Source organism: Chrysemys picta, chromosome 6 (assembly GCF_011386835.1).
Source record: "Chrysemys picta bellii isolate R12L10 chromosome 6, ASM1138683v2, whole genome shotgun sequence".
Lineage (NCBI taxonomy): Eukaryota > Metazoa > Chordata > Testudines > Emydidae > Chrysemys > Chrysemys picta.
Window position 1 is genome coordinate 6,057,065 of NC_088796.1, and position 23,553 is coordinate 6,080,617.

General features: G+C 41.0%; 1 protein-coding gene across 7 annotated transcripts in view; it reads left to right on the plus strand.

Moving 5' to 3' along the window:
* Positions 1 to 23,553, plus strand: part of KIAA1328 (KIAA1328 ortholog) — a 262,488-nt gene that overhangs the window by 85,194 nt on the left and 153,741 nt on the right. For all 7 annotated transcript variants that reach the window (XR_010602080.1, XR_006174509.2, XM_005296200.5 and 4 more), the window contains one exon: positions 13,289 to 13,416. Coding sequence is in view for 5 of the 7 variants with exons in the window: in XM_005296200.5 (XP_005296257.2) it covers positions 13,289 to 13,416 (128 nt within the window). In the remaining 2 variants the exon portion in view is untranslated. The remainder of the gene's footprint in view (positions 1 to 13,288; positions 13,417 to 23,553) is intronic.

The window sequence follows — 23,553 nt, forward strand, 5'->3', positions numbered from 1 at the left end:
ACTAACTAATGTTCTTTGAGATGTGTAGTCCATCTACATGTTCCACAGTCCACCCACCATCCCCGCAGTGGCTAAGGAATGCAATGTAGTGGGGTGGCTCCATCCTTTATACCCTCGCAAAGCACGTGAAGAAAAGGAAGGGCGCATGTGCCGCTCTGATAGGTACTGTTGACTAGATAATTCTCTGATGCATGCAGAGTGGATGTGCATTCTCCTAATGTGGAATATCTATATCTATATCTATATATATATATAACTACACATCTCGAAGAACATCAGTTACTGTACAGGTAAATAACTTCTTTTTTTCTAAGGCACTTGATTTGCTGATACAAAGCTGGGGTTAGCCAGAGGTAAGCATCTTCACAAAGGAACAGTGGAAAGTTTTTTGTGAGTTGTGCACTAGATTCCCAGAGGTCAGTCTAACCCATGGATGCTTTCCAGTTAGCTCTTAACCAAGTTTATGCCTTCCCTTCTGACAGGATAATCTATGAAGAGTTATCTGGGTGACCCCTGGATGGCTCTAAACTAGATGCTGCATAGACTAAGCCAGCTATCCTTGGGGACACTACAAATCCCAGTACTTCACTTCAATTTAGAACCCCTGTCATTGGGTAATGTGGCTTTGGAGAGGTCAAGCGTGGGGTGGGGGCTGGGTGGGAATTTAGTTCATTTGTCAGACACCATTCACTTCCAAGGTATATTAGAGGCTGTAGATTTTTTTTCCCCCTTAGAAAAGACTCTCTTTCCAGCATTCAGCTTCCTGCAAGAGTTTTACTGTGGAACTAATTTTCTTTCTTTATTGCATTGTGTGAATGCCCCAAAGCCCCTGTAACTATCTGGGTCCCATTGTTTTAGGTGCTGTACTAACAAAAGGCAATTTCTGTCTTGAGCGAACAGTCCAAATACTAGTGTTTGGATGTTAGTAGATGGTGTTGGCCACGTGATCCCTCCTTGTACTTCTGTTTTTCTGGTGGAGGGGAATTATTAATCCCTTCATGGAGGTGAAGGTGTAGGAGGGGGAAAATGTTTTTTCCTATCTAAACGTAGTGTCTGTACTTGAGGTACACTAGTTTGAAGATCCTCCCATTTAACATTTGCAGGTGAACATTTGTGAGTTTAGGGCTTCTGTTTTGTATTTAGCACTCAAGGGTTTGTTTTTGTGTGTGCATGCTTGTGTGTGAGAGATCTATTTCTGGGCCCTACTAGAGAGAGAATATTTCTAGAAGTTTTGTTGACATGATTAATCATGGTTCTTTGTTCTGTTTCTTTAATTTAATCTCTTCAGTAATCTTGAATCACAAGGGAACAGAGAACACCAGAATGTCTTCAGATTTTGGTGGCAATGGTTCTGCTTGTCTGTGCCAGCTAGTGGAATGGTGTGTCCCCTTCTCGATCCTGGAACTAAAGGAACTGAAATACAGATAGTTAAATCCGAGTGAAGGAAAACAAGTTGTCTTTTTAATTCTCAGCTCTAAAGAGAACTGCATAGTTTCTCTAAACAAAGTCTTGCATTCTGAGCCATAGGGTTCATATTAGTGCACAGTGGTTGCTTGGTGAGAGAATAGCACTAGTAAAAGCAGCAGAACACGCCCTCTTTCATACAATACTGTTTGAGAGCTTGGCTTTGTAAATGATGTAGCAATGTGCATGTATTAATGAGGGGTATAATAGGTTTCAGTGAAACTGGGAGATAAGATGTGTTAATCTTGTATATTAAGTAGTCCTACAACAATGAACCTTATAATGAGACTGTTATTAAATCTTTTCTTCATTGGCTTCAGTTCAGTGTAACCAGCACTTCTCAGTATGGTGCATTTAAGGCCAGTTTCTAGAAGAAAGCACTAACTTTCTGAAGCCTTTGTCCTTCTGAAATACGCATCTAAATTACAGAGATGCAGCTGATACACATGACAGAAAAATGACTCTCTGCCGTGTGCTGGCACACGAGATTTTTGTTTAAAAAAAAAATTAAAATTAGTAATAATACTTGTACAGAATTTGTTGATTTGACCTCGACTGCCTTTCAGAAGAGGGCGCCTTGCATTTCCCTCATCAACAGTGTTGTTAGCAGATTGTGTTCTAACAAGGTTAGAAAAGCTGTCAAAATAGCAATAGTTCTAAAAGGAAAAACAAAATTAGCTAGAATGATCTATGATTCTGTGTAGTTCTAATGAGAACAGCATGCAGGCTGTTATTTCACCAGTGCAAACAGTACCACAAGAAGGGCAAGACTTCCTGGCATATTGAGCTTTTCTTTCTCCCCATCCTTGTCCAGCAACAAGCCTTAGTGTTTTTCATCCAAGGATCACAAGACATAGGGGGGCTCAGATGCCCATTTTACTGATGGGGAATGATACACTTAAACTATTTGCCGCTGCTTTAAGTGCATTCTGATAAGAAGTCACACTAGCCAAGCCTGATGTAGGCAATGCAGGCTGCAAACAGGCAACTGAGGAAGGTGACAACAAACAAAAGATTTATCCTGATTGTTGAGGACTCAGTCGCAGCAAGGAATTGAACTGAAAACCTTTGTATCTGAGCGTAGTGGAGCTGCCACGTGGCTTAAGGAGGGTCTGCTTGTCTCTCAATATTATTCCTGTTTGAGGTCCAGAAGAGAAGGTTTCAGCCAGAGGCATCAAATATATAAAATTGTGAAGAGTGATGATTGTTTTTCACAAGGAAGCAACAAGACTTAGAGCACTATGTATTCCCTGGTGGTCTCCCATTCCGATACTAACCAGGACCAAACCTGGTTAGCTTCGTTATAAAATGAGCTGATGTTTTGTGATCTTACATTCTCATTCTCTGCAAAGCAGCCGCCCTTTTAATTTAATATGCATGCTTTTTAATTCAGATGGCGGTCCTGTAGCTCTGCCTTGAGTCAGTTCAGGTTTTACAGCCCTGGTGTCTTTCTCCTCTCCTGATAGCACCCCCACCCTGTCCTTCAAACAGCTGCCACCCAGTTCATACTTTATCCTGTTAAATAACTCCCATTAGTGTGCCTTGATGGAACAGGATGAGCGTCCCTCTGCTATATAAGATACCTCATTTTCCCCACAGGCTAAAACCACCTTTTTTCCTCTCAGACTCCTTAAAGGAGGTCTGTTGTCAAATTAGAGAAAAGAACACAGCTGTTTGCATGTCAAGTAGTATTGGTCTGACTAATAGCTTTAATGGAAACAGTAACCGTTGCTACTATAAAAGGTTTTTAAATTCTCACAAAGGTCTCCAAATAAACACCGAGCATTTCTCGAGAGAGGTATTTTATGTAATACCATGAATGAATGTGAATAAAGGGGACTCAGTTTAGGAAGAATGGTATCAGTAGGATTACACAGTTGACTTGCATGTTTCATAATGAATTATTAGACCCTTCCATATGACCAAATTAACCTCCAGGTTTGACAATTACTCTCTTCTTAAAATTTAGGAAGAATGCTGTGGCTCTATAAAATGTTAGGCTATTGCAATCCTCATCAATGACCACTAGGGGGAGCGTTAGGTTTATTTTTCTTCTCTGTGGAGCTGACCAGTGCTTTTGTCATCTTTGCAGATGCACATATGGTAGAATATTATCATTTTATGGTTACAATTATGAGCAATTTGATAGAAAATGACAGCTAAATTATGCAGTGTTCCTTTTATTTGTTTTAATTTTGCACTCTAAATATGTAAAAGGAAAAAACAGCATGGTTTTTTGTTGTTTTTTTTTTTTTGGTTGTGGTGGGAGGTGTAGTACTCTCTTTGGCTTTGCATTCTTCCAATACAGCACAGGTTGAGTTTACTTTTTTACTGCACACGATTAAATATGTGCAGCCCTTCACAGATGCTGTGAGTATTACTGGGGAGAAATCATGTACTACTAAATCCTCAAGGCTCCCCATCAGAAGGCTCATACGATGGACAAATGCATAAGTAATACAGTTCTTGACCATTTCCAAGAGAAACTGCATCCGCTCAACTCAGATAATGGCTGCACCACCCAAGGAAATGCTAAAGGAAATTTGTATATTTTAAAATCAATATGGATTTTGGCAAAGCTTCCTTAATGAACCCAGGTGCAATCTCATTTCTCTCTCTCTTTTCTGGCCCTTGTTTGAGCATTCTATACTATCACAATTTTTAAACCACGAATAAAGCCCTATTGCTGCATATGCCGGAGCTAGCAATTGCTTATAAAGAATAATGTTTTGTATTGTGTGTATTCTGTTTATTCAGTTCTTGTATTGTGTCTATCACCGTGATATCTGAGCACCTTTTACTTGTGCATTAAGCAACTTAACTAGTATTTGTTGTGTGTGATTCATTCTTTCTCTCTCCCTCTCCCCAGGGGGAAAGTTGTGTGAGCAGTTTTAATTTTTTGTGTTTATTTTTATTTTTATTCATGATTATTATTTGGGTGCTGGAGCATGTGTGCATTTCACATGGAATGAAAAGTGGTGTGTTGTGTCTTTACCCACCTTTGGGCAGGAACCCACTGACGGCAAGCTGTCTAGCTGGCACATCCAGCCATGATCATTTTTAAGACATAAGGGCCCAATTCTGAGCTCCTTGCTTGAGCAAACTACCTACTGAAGTTTCTGATTTTTCAGATTAAGAAACTCATTGGTCCGTATTAAGAACTTTGAGGTAAAATAACTTGACTTCTGTGGGTTAATAGGGCGTTCACATACCATGAGGAATTAATTTTAACTTTGAAAGCTCTTAGTCTGTTCCTTTAGTCTTGCTGTAGTGACCTTTGGTTTGACCAGTTTTCAGATGCCCTACACTGTATTGTATTATCTCAGTGTTTTCAAATTTATTTTAAAGGTATACTCAGGAAAGCCATCAGCTCAGCAGAATAAAGTGGCTTGGTAGCTGCGAATACCAGCTCATGTAGATCTGTCACTGGAGCTCCTGTAATTTTCATCTTATTTGTAGAAATAAATCATATTGGTACTTTGACCAGTATAGGAAGTTTAGTGCTTGTCATTGCTTTTTAAATCAATTTTAACAATTACTGTGCAGGTGGTATGGGTGGAGACGGAAAGGAAACTGCATGTTTAAGTTACTCTGGACTTATTGATGCCAGATGGGAACAGAAGAGATTTAAAACTGATATCGTACATACGCTGTCTGAAAGCTCAAAAGGACTACCCTAGTCTAGTCCCTAACTTTGTTCTGAATGCTGTAGCTTTTGCTTAAGGTAGGTAACCATAACTTAACTAATTTGTATGCGCCATATGCAGTCTTGGCTCACTTCAAAGTGTAATCAAGTCATGAACTAATTATGATACCATATTCCCAAAGAATGTAAATTTAATTTCCCTTCAAACAGAATGGGAATGTATTAGCAGTTCCTTTATATGAGAGGTATATCATTCAATAACATAATGATGATGCTTCAAACAGGAGTGTGATTCTTAACTTTTGTGGGCATTGTGACCTTTTTCCTTATGTGTCTTCTTCTTTTACTCTTGCATCTTGGATTAATTTACTAGCTACTGCTTAATAGCATTAAAATATTCAAGTGTGAATGAAAACATGTCTCTTGTGCTTCACATTTGAGAGCATAGCACTATATTATTATACTTCCCTTGCTCCTTCGGAGTGCTTTCAAATACTTGTTTCCTGAAGATCTCAAGGAAGTTGTGACTTGAACTGAATACTCTTGCACCAGCATTCACGCCTGCCCCAGAACCTTTTTAATACATTGAAAAATGGATGTGCAGAAATTTCCCTAGCAGCTTCTTAACTTGATTGTGCCAGACAGTCCACATAAGCTCAGTTATATAAGAACCAGTCAAGTGAAGTTGTTCATAAAACATTTTATTAACTTCAGTCTTCACGGCATCTTCAGAATTTAGGTAATAAAGCTACGTGGAAGTTACCAGGCTTCACCTTTTCACAGAACAATAATTCACATAGGTTCAAACCACATTTTTTGTGGTGTAACTTTGAAGGCCCAAGAAGCATGTGTTGTGGCCAGACGCTGCTTTGTGGCAATGCATTCATATTGTTCCTGTCGTTCTGAGGTGGACTGAACAGAGGGCCAAAGGGTGATATAAGTGTGTGTAGTGCATATATTTCAAATACAATTTGTATAATAAACTGAATCGTTAAAGAGCAGTGTGATCTTCTAATTAAATTTAGGTCTTATCTACATTGTGCTGCATTGTGGACTATGTGGGGGAGTGGGGAATTGCAGAGTGTACCACAATTTGCACTCTTACTGCCTTGTGTGGACCCTGCTGGTGTGAACTAAAAAGTACCTAGTTTCTGTTAACATAGTCCAGTTTGAAGGAAGACTATGTTAATGCAACTAGGCAGCTTTTAGTTCTTGCCAGCAGTAACCACTGGGGGAAAAGTGCAACATTTTGGTGCACTCTGGAATTCACACCCCCTGTAGTCTGCACTGTAGTGCAATTTAGACACAGCCTTACCCTTGCTTAGAATCTTAGAACACTTCGGTGTAGATTTTAATGTTCTTACAACATGCTTGTATTGTGCATATGGCTTTTCATGTGTGAGTAGATGAAGCCTCATCACGTTGGTTCTTGGTTCGTTCTTGATCAGGAAGAAGGGAGAGCCTGCAGGTGGAGATGGGAGTGGCATCTATATCATTTCTTTTCTTAAGGAATGATGTAGTTTTACTCCTATCGATATACAAAATATTTTTGTACTGCTTCAGAAAGAGAAAGTAAAGCTTTGATCACCTACTGTGTCAATATATCGAAAAAAGTTGTGCTTGGATGATTTAATTAAAAAAATAATTCAGATCCAGGTCACTTTTAATTAAATTTACTTTGAACTTAGGCGAACAGCTGATGATGGGTCATCAGTGTTCCCGAAGACTGCTCGTGAACCCCTGCTTATCTTGTGATTTTTTGCTATAATAGGTTTCAGAGTAGCAGCCGTGTTAGTCTGTATCCGCAAAAAGAACAGGAGTACTTGTGGGACCTTAGAGACTAACAAATTTATTAGAGCATAAGCTTTCGTGGACTACAGCCCATATATACATATATGCATCCGAAGAAGTGGGCTGTAGTCCACGAAAGCTTATGCTCTAATAAATTTGTTAGTCTCTAAGGTGCCACAAGTACTCCTGTTCTTTTTGCTATTATAATAAGCTTTAAACTTTTAAATGTAATTTAAGCTTTACAAACAACTTTTTTATAGTATTGTTCAGAGAGCGTACACTGAATTCACTGGGTTGGACCACATGTAAATGTCCAGAGACAGGTTTGACTGGCCTGGTGACAAAATTTCTTACTCTGAAGCATCTGAGTCAATCATAGGCCGTTTCTAAAGCATGAACATTCAAAGGCAATGGTGCATGCCAGTGCAACAGGACGTCCTAGGTTAGTGCTGTTGTAGAGTGCCAGACTGAAGACCTTTCTTTGTCACAGAACAGCTGCAGCAGCCTAGTGGCAGTGAAAAGTTCTACAACCCCTGTACCTGCACCAATCTTCTTCCTCTCTGACTTGGCGGGAACACCCCTAGGAGTGAAGGGAGTTCACTCTGTGTCAGTCTTTGTCTTCTGTGCTGAGACTGCCATCAAGGGCGATAACTAGTCCTGATTTACCTGGATATCTGTCCATTGGCAGGGATTGAAAAATGTACTAGCCCATGCAAAAGATACATGCGCTGACAAGCCTTCCCCACGCCCTGCGAAGATCACAGGCCCTAACGCCTGCACGCCCCTACCATTTGAAAAGATAGAGCAGTCATGCACATACTGTAGCCTATTGTCAACTTTTATTTATATTTTAATAACTTATGATATATTTCTTAGGATATGTCTCCTTTCCCAGATTCACTCCACTTCTTCTTCTTCGCATAATAATCTCTGGACCTCCAGAGAATCCTCCACAGGGTGTGGGGCTGGATGGAGGACAGGATGGGTTGACTCCCACTTTCTAAAACAGGGTGGAGATCTACATGCAGAGGATCAAAATGACATGGGTTTGTGAATAAGGAAGGACCAGTGGTTAGAGTAGTAGTCTGCCACAGACATCCTTTGTCATCTTGGGCACATTGCTTACTCTCTTTGTGCCTCAGTTTGCCATCTGTACAATGGGGTAAGAGCCCTGCCTTACCTCACAGAGGTGTTGTGAGGATAAATACATTAAAGACGGTGAGGTGCTTGGTACTATGGTGATGGGGGTTATAATTGTAAAGCAATGTCATTCGAAATTCTATCTTCCCTTGATAATAGCCTCTTGAAAATGTGCTTTTGGGACTGAAACTTCTCATGCTTGTTCTGTTTTAAGGCTTCGTCTCTTTACAAATTTGAGGCAAGAAATATCATTTTGAACAACAAAGGGTGAGAATTTATGTTTTAAATAAAAATTCCTTGTGCTTATTTCCCCTCCCACCCTCAGGGGAATAATTCAGAAAAGATTGAACTTTGAAACTTTGGCAAGTAACTGGTCCTTGTTGTGAGGTCCCTGCTTGGCTAAATATGAAAATGTTCTAGATTAGCAGATTAGGGAACATGTTTGGAATTCTATCAAGTTGTAAAGCAGTGAGTATGGTTAGAGAAAGATGCACCGGTTGATTGTTTTTTAGTGTTACACAAGTGAATATGCAGAAATGAAAAGCTTTACTAACGAAGCTACTGGAGAAAGTAGGCTCTGTAAGCCAAAAAACCCAGTGGTGCCCATAGTTGTTGTCAGGGTTCCCCCCCTCACTCTGAACTCTGGGGTACAGATGTGGGGACCCGCATGAAAGACCCTCCATAGCTTATATTTTACCAACTTAGGTTAAAACTTCCCCAAGGCACAAATTGCTTTTCTTGTCCTTGGACGGTATTGCTGCCACCACCAAGTGTTTTACAGAAAAATTCAGGGAAGGATCACTTGGAATCCCTATTCCCCCAAAATATCCCCCCAAGCGCCTTCTCCCCCTTTCCTGGGGAGGCTTGAGAATAATATACCAACCCTTTGTCTTTAGGACACTGAAAATCAATCAGGTTCTTAAAAGAAGAACTTTATTTTAAAGAAAAAGTAAAAGAATCACACCTGCAAAATCAGAATGGAAGGTAACTTTACAGGGTAATAAAAAGATTTAAAACACAGAGGACTCCCCTCTGGACTCAGCTTCACAATTACAAAAACAGGAATAAAACTACCTTTGCAGCATAGGAAAATTCACAAGTCAAAACAAAAGATAACCTAACGCATTTCCTTGCCTTACTTACAATTACTGTAATTTTAGATGGATCACTCCAGGTATGTTTTCAGGAGATGTTGTACCTGCTTGGTCTCTCCCTCCGTCCGGAGAGGGAACAAACAAAGAGAGCCACAAACAAATTCTCTCTCCTCCCTCCCCCGCCCGATTTGAAAGTATCTTCTTTCCTCATTGGTCCTTCTGGTCAGGTGCCAACTAGGTGATTTGAGCTACTTAATCCCTTTCAGGTAAAGTAATTCAGTACAGCTGCCAAGGAGGGATTTTATGCTACCCTTTTCTTTATATTTATGACAGCTGTATACACCATATGTGTGGTGCATACCATTGGCAAGGGCAGCACCACTTGCGGAAGGGGTAGTTTGCCTTGGGCCCCCAAACTGAGTGGCTGAAATTTGGCCCAGTAGCCCTTCCATCATGACGGATAGGCCGTTGTGCCAAACCTGAGTGGAGCTGCAACCTCGTACACCAAGTCGCATTGCCACTCACTGAAATTTGGCCACTCGACGGCCGGGCCAGACCTTGGTGGCTACATGTGAAGTTAAACTAGTGGTTCAGTTGCGTGTACTATGTAAAAAAATTCTGGGGGAGCCCCTGGTAGAACCCCCAGGTTTTCAATTAAAAACAAACAAACCAAATGTTAGGAAATTAAATGGAGAGGGGGTGCCGGGGGAGGGGGGGGGGGGGAACGCTATGTTGTTGCAACATTACAGTTTGCACTGTGAACATTACAAAAAGTCAAGCAAATGTTAACATGCCTCCCGTGTAGATGTGTGGTATTTGCTATTATTTTTTCCTAAGGATGCTGTGGGGAGGGCCCTTGACTCTCTGACTACTGGGAAACTGGTAGTTATAATACAGCTGCTTATACTTCTAAACTCACGAGGGGGCTGCTAGTACTGCCAACAATCCTAAATGCCCCAGAGGGGGCAAGTTGGAGTGGTAGACGGTAGCCATGGTCCTGCCCCAACCCTGTATGTCAGTTTGCAGCTGAAAGGCAGTGCTGGGGAGGAGCATACATTAACGGCCACCATATTACCCACTTTACTCACCACCCCTTGTGCCCCTGGAAGTCTGTCTGCTTCTGGCCTCCACAAGCATAATGCTACTAGCACCTGCTGCTTGGACAATCCCGATTCTCCAAGACAAACCTCTCAAAGCAAGGTTTTTGCTTCTAAGAGCCATAAATGAACTCTGTATCTGTGACTTTAATCTATTGTTTCTCTAAATGAATCCTATAAAATGGACAGGATATGCAGCATGGTGAATTAGTATTGCTGTTAAAACCTGAACCTTTGCATTTCCTGACTTCTCATGATTCTCTTGTTACTATACAAGCTTAATACTGCATTAACAAACTTTTGTGTGTGTAACAAATTACAGTAATTCAAGTGTTAATTTTTTGTGCAACAAATGAGAATACAGTTCAGTGAAATCCTAAACAGCTCTAATCAGATAATTAATATCTTGTTAATCCAGTATTTGGACTCTTGAACTCTTAAAGAGATGTGATCTTATTTGAGCATTTAGCTATGTTTCAATTCTAGGATTTGTAGTCCTATAGATTTATGCCCCCCCCCCCCCCAATGAAATCTGTGAGTTTCTTCAAAGCAGATTGTGAAAGTATTTGATCAGCCTGTGTGTCTATATAGGTACTCATAGCCTCCTCCTCAGCATCATTGTATCATTCCCAATGAAATGGTGTAGGTCCTATTTGCATTTGTGTATGGCATAGAATCTTGTTACTTTGTAGGAATTAAGGTGCTCTTTCCCCACGTTTAGTAAAGATTTAATAGAGTGGAAGAGTAATATCTCATAGTAAGGCTTGCGTCTTAGAAAATTATACTGCAGTAAATGAACTAGCTTAGTAAGAAGTATCATAGCAGCTAAAACTAAGCTACATTTGTCTAAATGAATGAACAGAGAACACTGATATATTATACCTTTTCTGTTTGATTGCTTACTCGTTACTTCACAATGAATGTCTCTAGTATTGTGTGAATGAACAAGGTTTTATCTTCTAATGCAGGGATTCCTAGCCACTGTCACAATGTGAACCATATTTAAAAAGGGAAAAAGTCTCATGGACTTTTCTCCTCCCATTCATGCACATGCATCACCCCTCCCAATTGTGAACGCACAATATCCTTTCGACACTGCCAGCCATTGCTGACGTATAGAAGTAATGTTAGGGAAGCAAGTCATGTTTTCAGCTCTTTTAATTAAATTGAGCAGCTAGAAGCAAGAAGAGACATCATCACGTGCACAGCAAGTGCTTCAAGGTTGCCTGTGGCCATGGAGCAGAGTTTGGGACCCTCTGGTGTAATGCATTCCCACTGTATTAGTTTCTTTGGGTGTGACTCTCATACTGTATAATTTTCATGTTTGAAATACAGAACTATGTGTAATGCACTGGCAAGAACAAGAATAGATATGCCCTCACTATGTGTGTACCCCAAAGCCCATTAGGGTATACATTACACTCACCCACATCGATAGGGAACAGCAATAGGCAGATAGTGGGGTAAAGTCCTGTTGTATGAGGGAGGGGCTGTTGGAAGCAGAGTGAATTAAGAGAGACATAAAAATTTGATAAAGATAGGACTGTCTGTTTTTATATTCTGCCACATAACATGGGTTTAAATGAATTTGCCTATAATTTGTCTTCAAATACTGACATTTAACTCTTAGGCCGTATAAATGTACTGGCTTTTTCTACGGTAAAATTCATGCCCTGCGTCCAGGCTAATATGTTCACCTACTATAAACATTACTGCTTATGGTTACAGCTGGAATAAAAAATTCCTTTTATATACATCATAGCTGGCAGAGACTCCTGAGACCCCCACAAATCACTTCAGCCTTTTGGTGCTCTCTGACAAAATGCACAGAAATGTAAAACTGCTCCGGCTTCAGATGGATTGACTAGTAAAAGCAATTAGCTTATTTAGACCATTGTTTGTACCCTCCTTTATCTCAAGATGCTGAGCAAAGGTGTTTTAGAAGCTCTCCTTATTACTTTAGCATTAGATCTTAATCACCTCCCTTCTGCTCCCTTCCCAAAAAGCTTTGCTCATCCCATTTTTAGCTCTTTAAAAATTTTTTTTTTAAAAGGATCGTAACGGGGAATAACAAAACGGTGAGTTATTTATGCAGCCATGATTGGCAAAAATGATTGCAACACGAATTTGCCCAGAAGCGATGATTAGATCATAAAAATGTTAAGGAAATCTGTAACTCAACACCATTTTATATATTTGAAGAAGTTTTTGTTCCCTACCTTAATTGTGATGACTTGTTATTAAAGTATTTATTCAGAGTAATCTCTTTGGACATTGAGCCCTTATCCCATCCGCATGCATAATTGAAATCAGGGAGGGGTGGAACGAGGGGGAAGCGTAAATGGTTTACCATGCTAAATGAGCAAGGGAGGGAATTACACAATGACAGGTGATGAGCAGATTTATCTCCGTTTGGAATTTCAGTGCTGCAAGCAAGGCAGGGCACTATTGCTAATATCCTTGCAAATACCACAGTTTGCTGCTTCTACAGATAACAATCCAAAAATCATTGCCGGTCTCTGAAAGGCCTGTAGTCCTGCAACTGTGGCTGTGTTTATGATCCATCAGTAGTTCAAATTGAGTCTGTGGGCATCAAATCCATAGCTGTACTTAAAAAGTGGAATATTTACCGAGTTGGCTGTTAATAATTAAAGCATTGGCACTATCCTCCTTAGCTGAATACAAATAGGACCACATATGCAAAGAGGGCTGTAACTGCGCTAACTGAAATGGCATAACCTACCTCCTGTACTCCTCCCCTTCAAGTGTTTGTAAATTTGGTGAAGGTTCGTCTCTGTCTTATGGGTGGGGGATAAGATTGCACTTGTTCTTGGTCTTTTCATTTCCCTTCTGGCACATCCATAGTAACCATCCATCTCCACCCTCCTGCCCCCACACACTCTCCATGCACACATGGTGTGTCTTTCTCTGAACTCTGCATTTTATGGCTTCAGTTACCACAGGACCAAAACAGATTTGCACACAATAAATTTGGTATTTGTTAGATTTTAACTTTTCAATACGGAATATATTTTTCCCTTAACTTGCTGTCTCACCTCTGCAGCAGCAGTACAGAGAATGCCAGGAACTCCTGAGTCTATATCAGAAGTATCTATCTGAACAGCAAGAAAAGCTGACTGTCTCTCTCTCAGAGCTTGGGGCTGCCAAGCTGAAGGAGCAGCAGGTAAGCTCTCTCCCCTCACCATTTCTTTAATTACCATATTGCCGATCCCACTGAAACACCCTTCCACTTGCTGTCAGAGCTGTAACTGTCATATGTTGTCTTATAGTATATAAATGTTCTTGCACTATTCTGTGATTGGCATTTCCATGGCCCTTTTCCCTAATACATGGACTGGAGGTAAGACATTATTACTTAAAGCAACCCTTGGATCAGTAAATCAGGTCAAGTGATTCAACTGTACTGCGGTGGGAGCTGTGAGGAATCCCTTTCTTTGCAGTCTAAGGGGTAAGGGGTGCTGTTGCCTTCCTTGAGCCCTTTTGGACAACCGTGTGCTTCATAGAGAATTTGCTATCGTTTTAGAAATAGCCTTTTAAATTTCCAGCATAATTTTCAGTGAGTGAAAAAGAGATGGAAGCAGGTGAGCTTGGCTGATAAGAACTTTTCCTGTCTATCAGGGAGCCCATCTCTTTTTGAACCTTCATAAAACAACTACTAATTGCACTTAAAGTTAAAAGAGAAAATATTGGTTGAGATGCTGTATGTCCTACCTAAGCGGTTAAGTGGTCTAAGGTTCCCGTATGCTGAAACCGGAAAGTAGCTAAAGACCTTGCTATTAGAGATTTGCTGAAAGCTAGTTACTTGATTTATGTACCTGCTGATAGCTGATCCTTTTGCCAGGATGAAGATAATGGCTCTGACCAATGTTATTCTTATCTACTCTTCTTTCTTCAAAAAAAATTGCCTCTGCAGATTTCCACTCTTGGTGTCTCACATGAGCCTATAGCTTCTAATAGTGGTATAGCTTTTAGGTCTTGAGCCTTGAAGCATCTGCTAGGGGCTTCTATTATCATATGTGCTGGGCAATGATCTCAGCACTGTAGAAAACCCAGAAGGTGGCACAGTGTGCTTCGTGGAGCTTACATTCTAACAAAACTACAGCCTCAGCTCGCTGTTGATAAAGTCTATCTTGGTGAGTGGTGTTTGGCTTTTCTTTTTAATAAGTGTGTAAGAGCACTTAACTTTGTATTTAGAAAGAGGAACTGACTTTCCCCTTCAGTTTCCTGTTGTATACAATGTCCTGCTGGTGAGGTTTGGGTTTTATAAATATTGATAGAAATTTTTGTGTTCTGCCCCATTTAAAATCTTGTGTATCTTTGACTGGTGTGGCGTTCTTAAGATTAGCAAATCTTGCCTGAGAAATTCTGGTCCTGCTATTCTGTCTCATACCTGCTCTTCACTGGGGAATTTGAAAAAGCCAAGTTGAAGCTCTCTCAGTAGTTCAACACAGACCAGCCTGGCAGTGCCAGCTGTGTTTGGGGTGAGGCAAGTTATGTTTCAGATTTTTTTACCTTGAACCAGTTGAGAGACAGACAGATATCTTTAGCTCTTGCTCCTGGGTAATATACCTGGTATCAGGTCATCCACCATAGCTTCTATGCCAAAATGTAAAGACAGACACAAGTAAAAAAGCATCACCTCAAGAATTGTGCATCAGCACATATCAGTGCAGCACCTAATGCTCATTGCCATTTGGCGAATAGTTTGGTGCCAAGGACCGTCATGGAGTCATGACTGGGACTGACTCCAACTCCAGTGTCTGAAATGTGGTGCATTGAGACCTTCCACCTTGCTTGTCCCATTTTCCCTCCTTTCATCCCATTTTAATGGCAGCAACTCTTCTACCTATTTAAGATGAGACCTCTTCATTGCTGGATGCTTTCTAAATTTAGCTCTGCTGACACTTCTCGGCCAAACTTCTGTGAAACTCAAGGTATTGAGCTCCTCTTCTGTGAACTCCTACTGGTTGCAGTCTAGCCATGCTTCTCTCTCCTTTTCTCTCTGCAACTATGTCTACTCTACACAGTTAACACAGGTGGTTGGTACGTAGGTCCTGAGCACCTGGGGTAGCCTGGCCTGGGTGTGACCATCCCCACTGCAAAGCCATACCCACATTACGGTGCCCTCATTATTTCTGCACTCACCTGTATGTGGGGGGTGTCAGGGCTGATTCCCCACTCTGGCACTTTGAGTGCAGAAGTTGGGGGCCTGCAAGGATTCTAAAAATTAATACTGGCCACTCCAGGCTGGTATTAAACTCTCAAGGTCACAGCTTCTCTCTGACCTTGGATGGGTAGATGCTGCCAGCACCCAAGTGCAAACCCTCCCCCCTTTTGAGAACTCAGGAGAGAGCACTTGGGAATTCGTTCCTGTGGGGTACCTTCAAGCCCTTTCACCCCCCCCCCCCCCGGGGAAGAGCTGAGAAAGAAAACAAAGGAAATCAGCCATTGCCACTAGCTAATTAAACAACATTGCACAAACCTCCTAGGACACCAACAATTCAATCCTGTTCTTAAAAAAGGTAAATTTTATTAAAAACAAAAAGAAAGAAAATACATCTGGAACATAGGATTTTGCTAGATTTTAAAAACCTACTTATACAAATTAAATATCAAGAATAACCTTCTTGAGGTCCAGCTTAAAGGTTACAAGCAAAACAAAAGCATTTGGGGTTAGCACAGAGTCCCAAAGCCATAAGAAATAAACAAAATAAACCTAATTGCATCTTCCTACAGATTTTCTGATCTACTTACATATCTGGGTTTCCAAATAAGCAATTTCTAGGTATGATTCTGATGATTTTCATACCTGGCCTTCAGCTTCTCATAGCATAACTGCTGCCCTGTTCCCTTCTTCCCCGGAGAACAACAACAGACAAATGGAAGTTTTTCCCAATTTTAAAAAGTTCTAGCCCTCCCATTGGCTCTTTTGGTCAAGTGCCCATTCACTTCCCTTTACCTACGCATGCAGTCAGACTTTTTAACCCTTTACAGGTAAAGCAAGTAGAGAACAGCTATCAAGAGGGATTCTGTAGCTAACTGGCTGGCTGGGTGTCCACAAAAGGGAGCCACTCTCCCCCCCCCATTTATCATAGGGGGGCATATATAATGGGTCTTTGGGCTGAGACACGCTTTATGGATGCCGCCAACACGTCTTCCAGAGCAAGTGATAATATGGACACGCCTGGAAAGAGAAAAAGAGGGTGACCGAGAGAAACATTATGCAGAACAATAGAGAAGCCAAACCCATCAGCGTGACACTCAGCAGCCTGAACAGACCAGCACAAGATTGAAATAAATGGCAGAAACTGGTGGATGCACCTGAGGGTCCAGGAGATTAAAGAAAGAAGACTGGAGGACTCGAGTGATTTAGCCTGTGTCCTTATTGCAAAGTGTGGGTTCCAGGCCAAGTTTAAGCCTTGTTTCCTAACCTACACCACCAGCCAGGTAAACTAGCCTGTATATTTAAAGCATCTTTAAACCTGGGCTAGAGGTTTTTTATGTAGTCAGAAGGGGGGTTAAGGCTAAAACCCAGGTAAGAGCCTGGGTTAACTGCAGTGTAGACATAGCTTAAGGGTTAAAGTTTGGGAGACCATTTAGCTATGTGGACTAAGAAGGCATTGAATAGCATCTCTACGTAATTTAACTAGTTGAAGGTCATCTGATTGGTCGTGAGCACTTTCCTTACAGTTGCCCAGAACCTGGTAGACAACTCAGCATTGTTATTTACCTACCCTAATCCTCACAGAGGAGCAAGTTATATTGAGAGAACACCAGAAACAGGGGGTGACCCGGCATGTTAGTCCGTGTTCAGGGGTTGGCAAAGAGAGTCAATGTGCTTTTTCTGACTAGAGCTGCATATTCTAAGTGTCAGGGTAGCAGGGCAAAGTTCTCTGTAGTGAATGCAGTAATTCCCCAGCTGTGTCCTATAGAGTGAAGTTGGAATTGATAATCAGAGCCAGTTGCCACATGGAGGAAGAAGGAAACGACAGGTAAAGAGCCCTCCTTTGGTCTGATTTAAAATTACTTTTTACTGCTCTTAAACTCTAGGCCACAGAAAGCCAGTCTTCTCGGTGACGTCTGTGTTTGGGGAGGGGGTTCTGGAACAGCCTTCCAATAGGAGTAGTGGGGGCAAAGAACTGAATCAGTTTAAGATGGAGCTTGATAAATTTATGAACAGGATTATATAATGGAGTTACTTGTGGACTAGAATTAATCCAGGAGGGTCTTTCCTGTCCTTTGTTCTTATATTGTTTAGGCTGAAGAAAGCCTTATAGAATCATAGAATTGTAGGACTGGAAGGAACCTGGAGAGCTCTTCTAGTCCAATCTCATGCACTCCAAGCAGGACTAAGTATTAAACCATTGCTGACAGGTGTTTGTCTAATCTGCTCTTAAAAATCGCCAATGACGGAGATTCCATAACCTCCCTGGGAAATTTATTCCAGTGCTTAACCACCCTGAGAGTTACGAAGTTTTTCCTAATGTCCAACCTAAATCACCCTTGCTGCAATTTAAGCCCATTGCTTCTCAGAGGTTAACAAGAACAATTTTTCTCCATCTTCCTTGTAACAACCTTTTATGTACTTGAAAACTGTAATTATGTCCCCCTCTGTCTTCTCTTCTCTAGACTAAACAAACCCAATTTTTTCTATCTTCCTCATAGGTCATGTTTTCTAGATGTTTAGTCACTTTTTTTGTTCTTCTCTGGACTCTCTCCAATTTGTTCACATTTTCCCCAAAATGTGGCACCCAGAACTAAACAGTACTCCAGTTGAGGCCTAATCAGCATGGAGTAGAGCAGAAGAATTACCTCTTGTGTCTAGCTTACAACACTCCTGCTAATACATCCCAGAATGATGTTTGCTTTTTTTGCAACGGTGTTACACTGTTGACTCATATTTAGCTTGTGATCCAAACTCCTTCCTAGACAGTCATTTCCCATTTTGTATGTGTGCAACTGAGTGTTCCTTCCTGAATGGAGTACTTTGCATTTGTCCTTGTTGAATTTCCTCCTATTTACTTCAGACCATTTCTCCAGTTTGTCCAGACCATTTTTAAATTTTAATCTTTCCCGAGTTCTCTTTAAATCGCCAACCCTGGGGAACTTTTTTCTGTTTTGTTTATTTTGATTGAGCTCGGGAAAGCCTGGATACATCAAACGAGACTGTAAGAGCTTCAGTTATTGGCTTGCTACCCAACCATAACCCTCCTGGCTTGTTACACAGAGGTAGATAACATTTCCTTCTTTTTGTAACTGCTGTCTGTTCTCACTTGTGGAATTGGCACCTGTAGTTTGAGCTGCCAAGGTACCAATCCCACAAGTGTGAATAATCAGAGGTGACGCTCCAAAGAACAGTTACATACAGGTAACCTTTTCTCTTCTCTGCCCTGCAGAACCACATGGCAGGACACCCAATTAGACTTTGTAAAGAATGCCTCTTAATGTGGTCTAGTTAGAACTCTGTCGTCTCTGTTCTTCTCTACCTCCCATTTTTAATCTAACTGTTTTTTTTATTTGACTTGTGATCTCATGCCACACCCATCATCATGGCATCTTCTGCTGTTTACCTTTCTACTCTTCCTTCCTTATTTTTATGTGGATTAATACTGATAAGGCTGCCCCTTCTCTGCAGACTTGGACTGTCATTGCAAGGTCACCTTTCAGTATCCAAAAGCGGATTTCAGTATTAGGAATGTGGAGTAGCAAAAGAGAATGAGGCACACTGAAGTGTTATCAAATTTTCTCACACTGTCAAGAAAAGAAATGGATCGTTGTGTAGCAACCAAATGACTGCAGGAGTTACAATACTATTGCATCTGTGACTGAAATGCAGCTCTGATTCTTATCCATGTTGAACTAATGCTACTACTTTGAGTTACGTTTAGTTTGCCTGCATCTTGTCATCCTTTCGTGACCTCGGAATTGCTGTTGTTCATAATCTCGGCTTAGTAGTAGGGTCCTTTAAACAGAAGCCAACCCTCAAAACGTAATATCCTGGTAGTGGTAGACTGAAATTATTGGGGAAATGGTGGTGAAATGATTTAAGACAGAACTTTTGTGGAGTCAATAATCAGTAACTGGAACATGAAGCATCTTTTTTTGTGAGATAAAGTTAATTCCATTTGAAAAGATACTTAAGGTGACATGAATTGAATTATTCAAACTGGCCTTCTTAGCATTAACTCTAGGTTAATATCTCATGATGCCTCTGGTTTCATTAGAGGAGTTTTAAGTACATAACTTTTTTATAATAAATTCAATACCTAGAAGCTGAACTAAAATTGGTTTACTTTCCACCACCCCATAAAAAGAAGCATTAATTGTAAAGTGACTATTAAAGTGCTCAGTAAAGAAGAGTCAGACAGATGCAAAGAGATAGCTTTTGTGTAAAGGAAGTGAAGAGCTCTACTGAACAATAGGTTTCTGCCCTGATATTAATAGAAAATGCCATCCATATTAAAACATAGTTAAATCTCTATCAAAAACTATTTTGGACGTCTTTCTGCTGCTCCCAACTGTTCATCCTTTGCCATTTCAAGAAGCTTTACACGGAGATGTAAAGAAAATTGCCGTTGTTCTAGGTAATCAGGTCTGACCTAATTATACCCTGCTTCACTGCCATCTCAAACAGTGGAAAGAATCCAATTTACGTTGGCAAGTATGGGGCTGATGAAATTGTGGAAATGTTCCACAGCGTTGAGTAGGACTTGACTCTCAAGAGCTGGACTGACGGCTGAACTTTTACTGGAATGGAATTCTTGATCTTCTGTTGAAGGGAGGAGAATATCTTTAGCCATGGCTCTGCCTGTTTCATATGAATCTTTTTATTTTCAAGTACAGCTGGCTGCTTTTATTTCTTATTTGTATAAGATTATCAAGACATCTGTTGATTCCCTTGGCTCAAGAAGATTCGTGTTCACCAGATTCTCTGTTTTCAGCTTGGGTTCTGCCCGAGCTAAGCAGCAGCAAGGAAAACCGAACAGAGTGAATTCCAAATCCCAACAAATTCCAAAGGGGCATCTACTCCTCCTTGTTCTTGTGTGTTATGTATTAGTTTATCTGTTGTTTAGCACCCAGAGTTCCCAGTTAAGAGCAAGGTGCTATTTAACAAAGTGCTGTACAAACACATATGAAAACAGTGTCTCTGGCCTGGGAAGTATATGATCTAACAAGATTAGCATTCCTTTTTGGAGACTAGATTTGATTTAAAAAATAAATAAATCACTGGTTCATCTTAAATGTTACTGATACGATATTGCGTGTAGTTTTAAAATAAAAACTGAAGAACTCCCTTCCCAGAAAAAACAATGAGGAGTCCTTGGGGCACCTTAAAGGCTAACACATTTATTTGGGCTAAAACCCACTAAAACCCACTTCACTTCACAAAGCCCACGAAAGCTTATGCCCAAATAAATGTGTTAGTCCCTAAGGGTATGTCTTCACTACCCGCCGACGGGTAGTAATTGATCTATCGGGGATCGATTTATCGCGTCTCGTCTAGACGTGATAAATCGATCCCCGAACGAGCTTCCCGTCAACTCTGGAACTCCACCTGAGCGAGAGGCGGTAGCGGAGTCGACGGGGGAGCTGCGGCCGTCGATCCCGCGCCACGAGGACCTGAGGTAAACTATTCACGTAGCTGAAGTTGCGTATCTTAGATCGATTCCCCCCCGCCTCCCAGTGTAGACCAGCTCTAAGGTGCCACAAAGACTCCTCGTTGTTTTTGCTGATACAGACTTAACATGGCTACCACTCTGAAACCTTCCCAGAAAAGACCAAAGATCCTGCTTTCTTTTCATCTCTATGGCTAAAGCTCTTGTCCACATCTGTCATCCTCTGCCTTAACAAAGGTAACCTTTCAAAGTTCTGTCATCTGGGTTATTTCCTTGAAAAAGGTTTTGTGTGTGTGTGTGTGTGTGTGTGTGTGGAGGGGGGTCAGTCTGCACAAACCAAACTCTTTTTTTCCCCTTTTTTCACAGGTCACCTTTAAAAGCATTGTTTGGCTTGATTAAAGAAAAAAAAAATACGCAAAGGGTTTTGAATGCTGGGAGGCAAACTTGCATGATAGAATTTATTTTGTTGTTTACCCAGCTGTACTGGAACAATGGATGAGCCCATCTGAAAGATAAACATGGATCGGGACAATAAATTAAGAACTACTATAATCTGAAGTGGACCCAAAGGTATCAGATAATTTGGGAAGGGAAGTAGCCAGGAAGAGGCAAGGGCTTAACTTAAGTCAATATTAGTTAGGAGTAGTGATGAGTTTGGTGGCATTTAGGTAACTTGGATTTTTCTTTAACTTAAATTTAGGGCTAGCCTGAAGGTGCTTTTAGTAGCATCTATATATGAGATGTATATTATCTAACAATCCTTTTTTATGACTTTTTCCTCTCCGTTCCACACATTGCCAATAAATACTGCTTTATTTAAAGTGAATTGAGCTTTGACTGTTATAGCTGGGGAAATTACTGACTAGTTTTCTCAAAGGGAACGGAACTGTAGGCTGAAAGGAAGCAGATAAAGGTGAACGTGACATCCTCTGAATCAATGAAGGGTATGGAGAAGGTTGCAGCCTACTTCTTGAGCAGAGCCACAGAAGGGCCAGAGGGTGACACAAATCCAGGAGGACCAAACTGTAATATCCTTGGGGGTAGCGGTTTTAGGAAGAAATCACTGGAGACACAGAGAACTGTAAACCTTACAACCAGCCATTTATTGCCACCCACTGAACTAAACAAAAACTAGCCAAAACTGGCTAGGCTATCCCCTAATAATCTAACTCCGTTGCAATAGCAACAACAAGATTCTATTACCACGACAACCAAATACACAAACAAACTAAAATGCAAAGATTGATCAGAAGAAGGTGTGACAGGAAACGCTAAGCTCTTCAAACTCATCCCTACTAGCTCAGTTAAGGCATTGGGCTCAATTTGGATTTGCCACAGTCTTTCTTGTGTGACCAATGGCAAGTCCCTTACTGACCCTGTGCTTCACTTTCCCATCTGTAAAATAGGAATAAAATATCCTTTCTCCCATCCCTTGTCTGTCTTCTCTATTGAGACTGTAAGTTTTTTGGGGGGCAGAGGCGAACTTTTACTATGTATTTGCGGAATGACTAGCAAAATGGACATTGAAGCTAGGAAAAAAACAGACTGCAAATAGGGCATACATTTACAACAATGAGAGTAATTAACCATTGTAACAATTTACCATGGGTCATGGTGGATTCTCCATTACTGACCATTGTAAAATCAAGTTTGGATGTTTTTCTAAAAGAACTGTTCTAGGACTTATTTTGGAGAAGTTCTACAGCCTGTATTCTACAGGAGGTCAGACTAGATGATCACCATGGTCCCTTCTAGCCTTAGTATCTATGGAATGGGACCCTGATCTCAGTGGGGGTCTCTTGGGACTACCAGTATGCCAGTAAAAAAAACAACTACTACTCTTCAAGTGTTTGCCTACATCTGTTCCACTTCTGGTGTGCGTATGCCAGAAATCAGAACACTTTAGCCAGCAATGTCCGTTGGCTGCATGTGCACCCTTTGTGGCCTTGAGCCTCTGTACCAACAGTTTTAAGCTGGGCGGAGCAACCAACCAACCCTCAATTCTTCCCAGAGCTTCATTTGTCTAAGGCTGAAGCAGCATTACCCACATTAGATGTCCTCAGGGTTCTATCTTATTATAAAAATAGAACAAAACTATTTAGGTTATCACATAGGTTATTTATTTCTATTGCTGAAAGATCTAGGGGTCAAGCAATTTCAACCCAGAGAATTTTCAAGTGGGTGTCAGTTGCATTAAGTTAGTGTATGAGAGAGCTAATTTAGAACTCCAGGGGCAGATTAGATCACATTATACCAGGGCACAGACAGCTTCTGTGGCCTCAGGGATATTTCTCTAACTGTCATAAGTAATGCTGCTACATGGGGTAGTGTATATGCTTTTACTAGGCAATACTGTATTCTAGAGGCATCTCGCTTGGATGCTCTTTTCTGCAGGACTTAGTTGCAATTCGTGTTTGATTAGACTCACAGTACCCTCCTCCGATGTTTGTACAGTGCTTGAGTCACCAGAAATGGACTACATGTAGACTAACTCTTGAGATGTGTTGTCTGTGTGTCCCAGGACTCACCCTCCTTTCCCCACTATTGTAGAGTCTATTAACATGGCATTGATGGTTGTGAAGGAATGGAGGGTCAGTTGGTTGCTCTGCCCAGCTCTGGTGCATGAAGGACACAAGGTGCAGCCAATAGACGCTGCTGGCTCAAATGTTCCAATCTCGGGCATA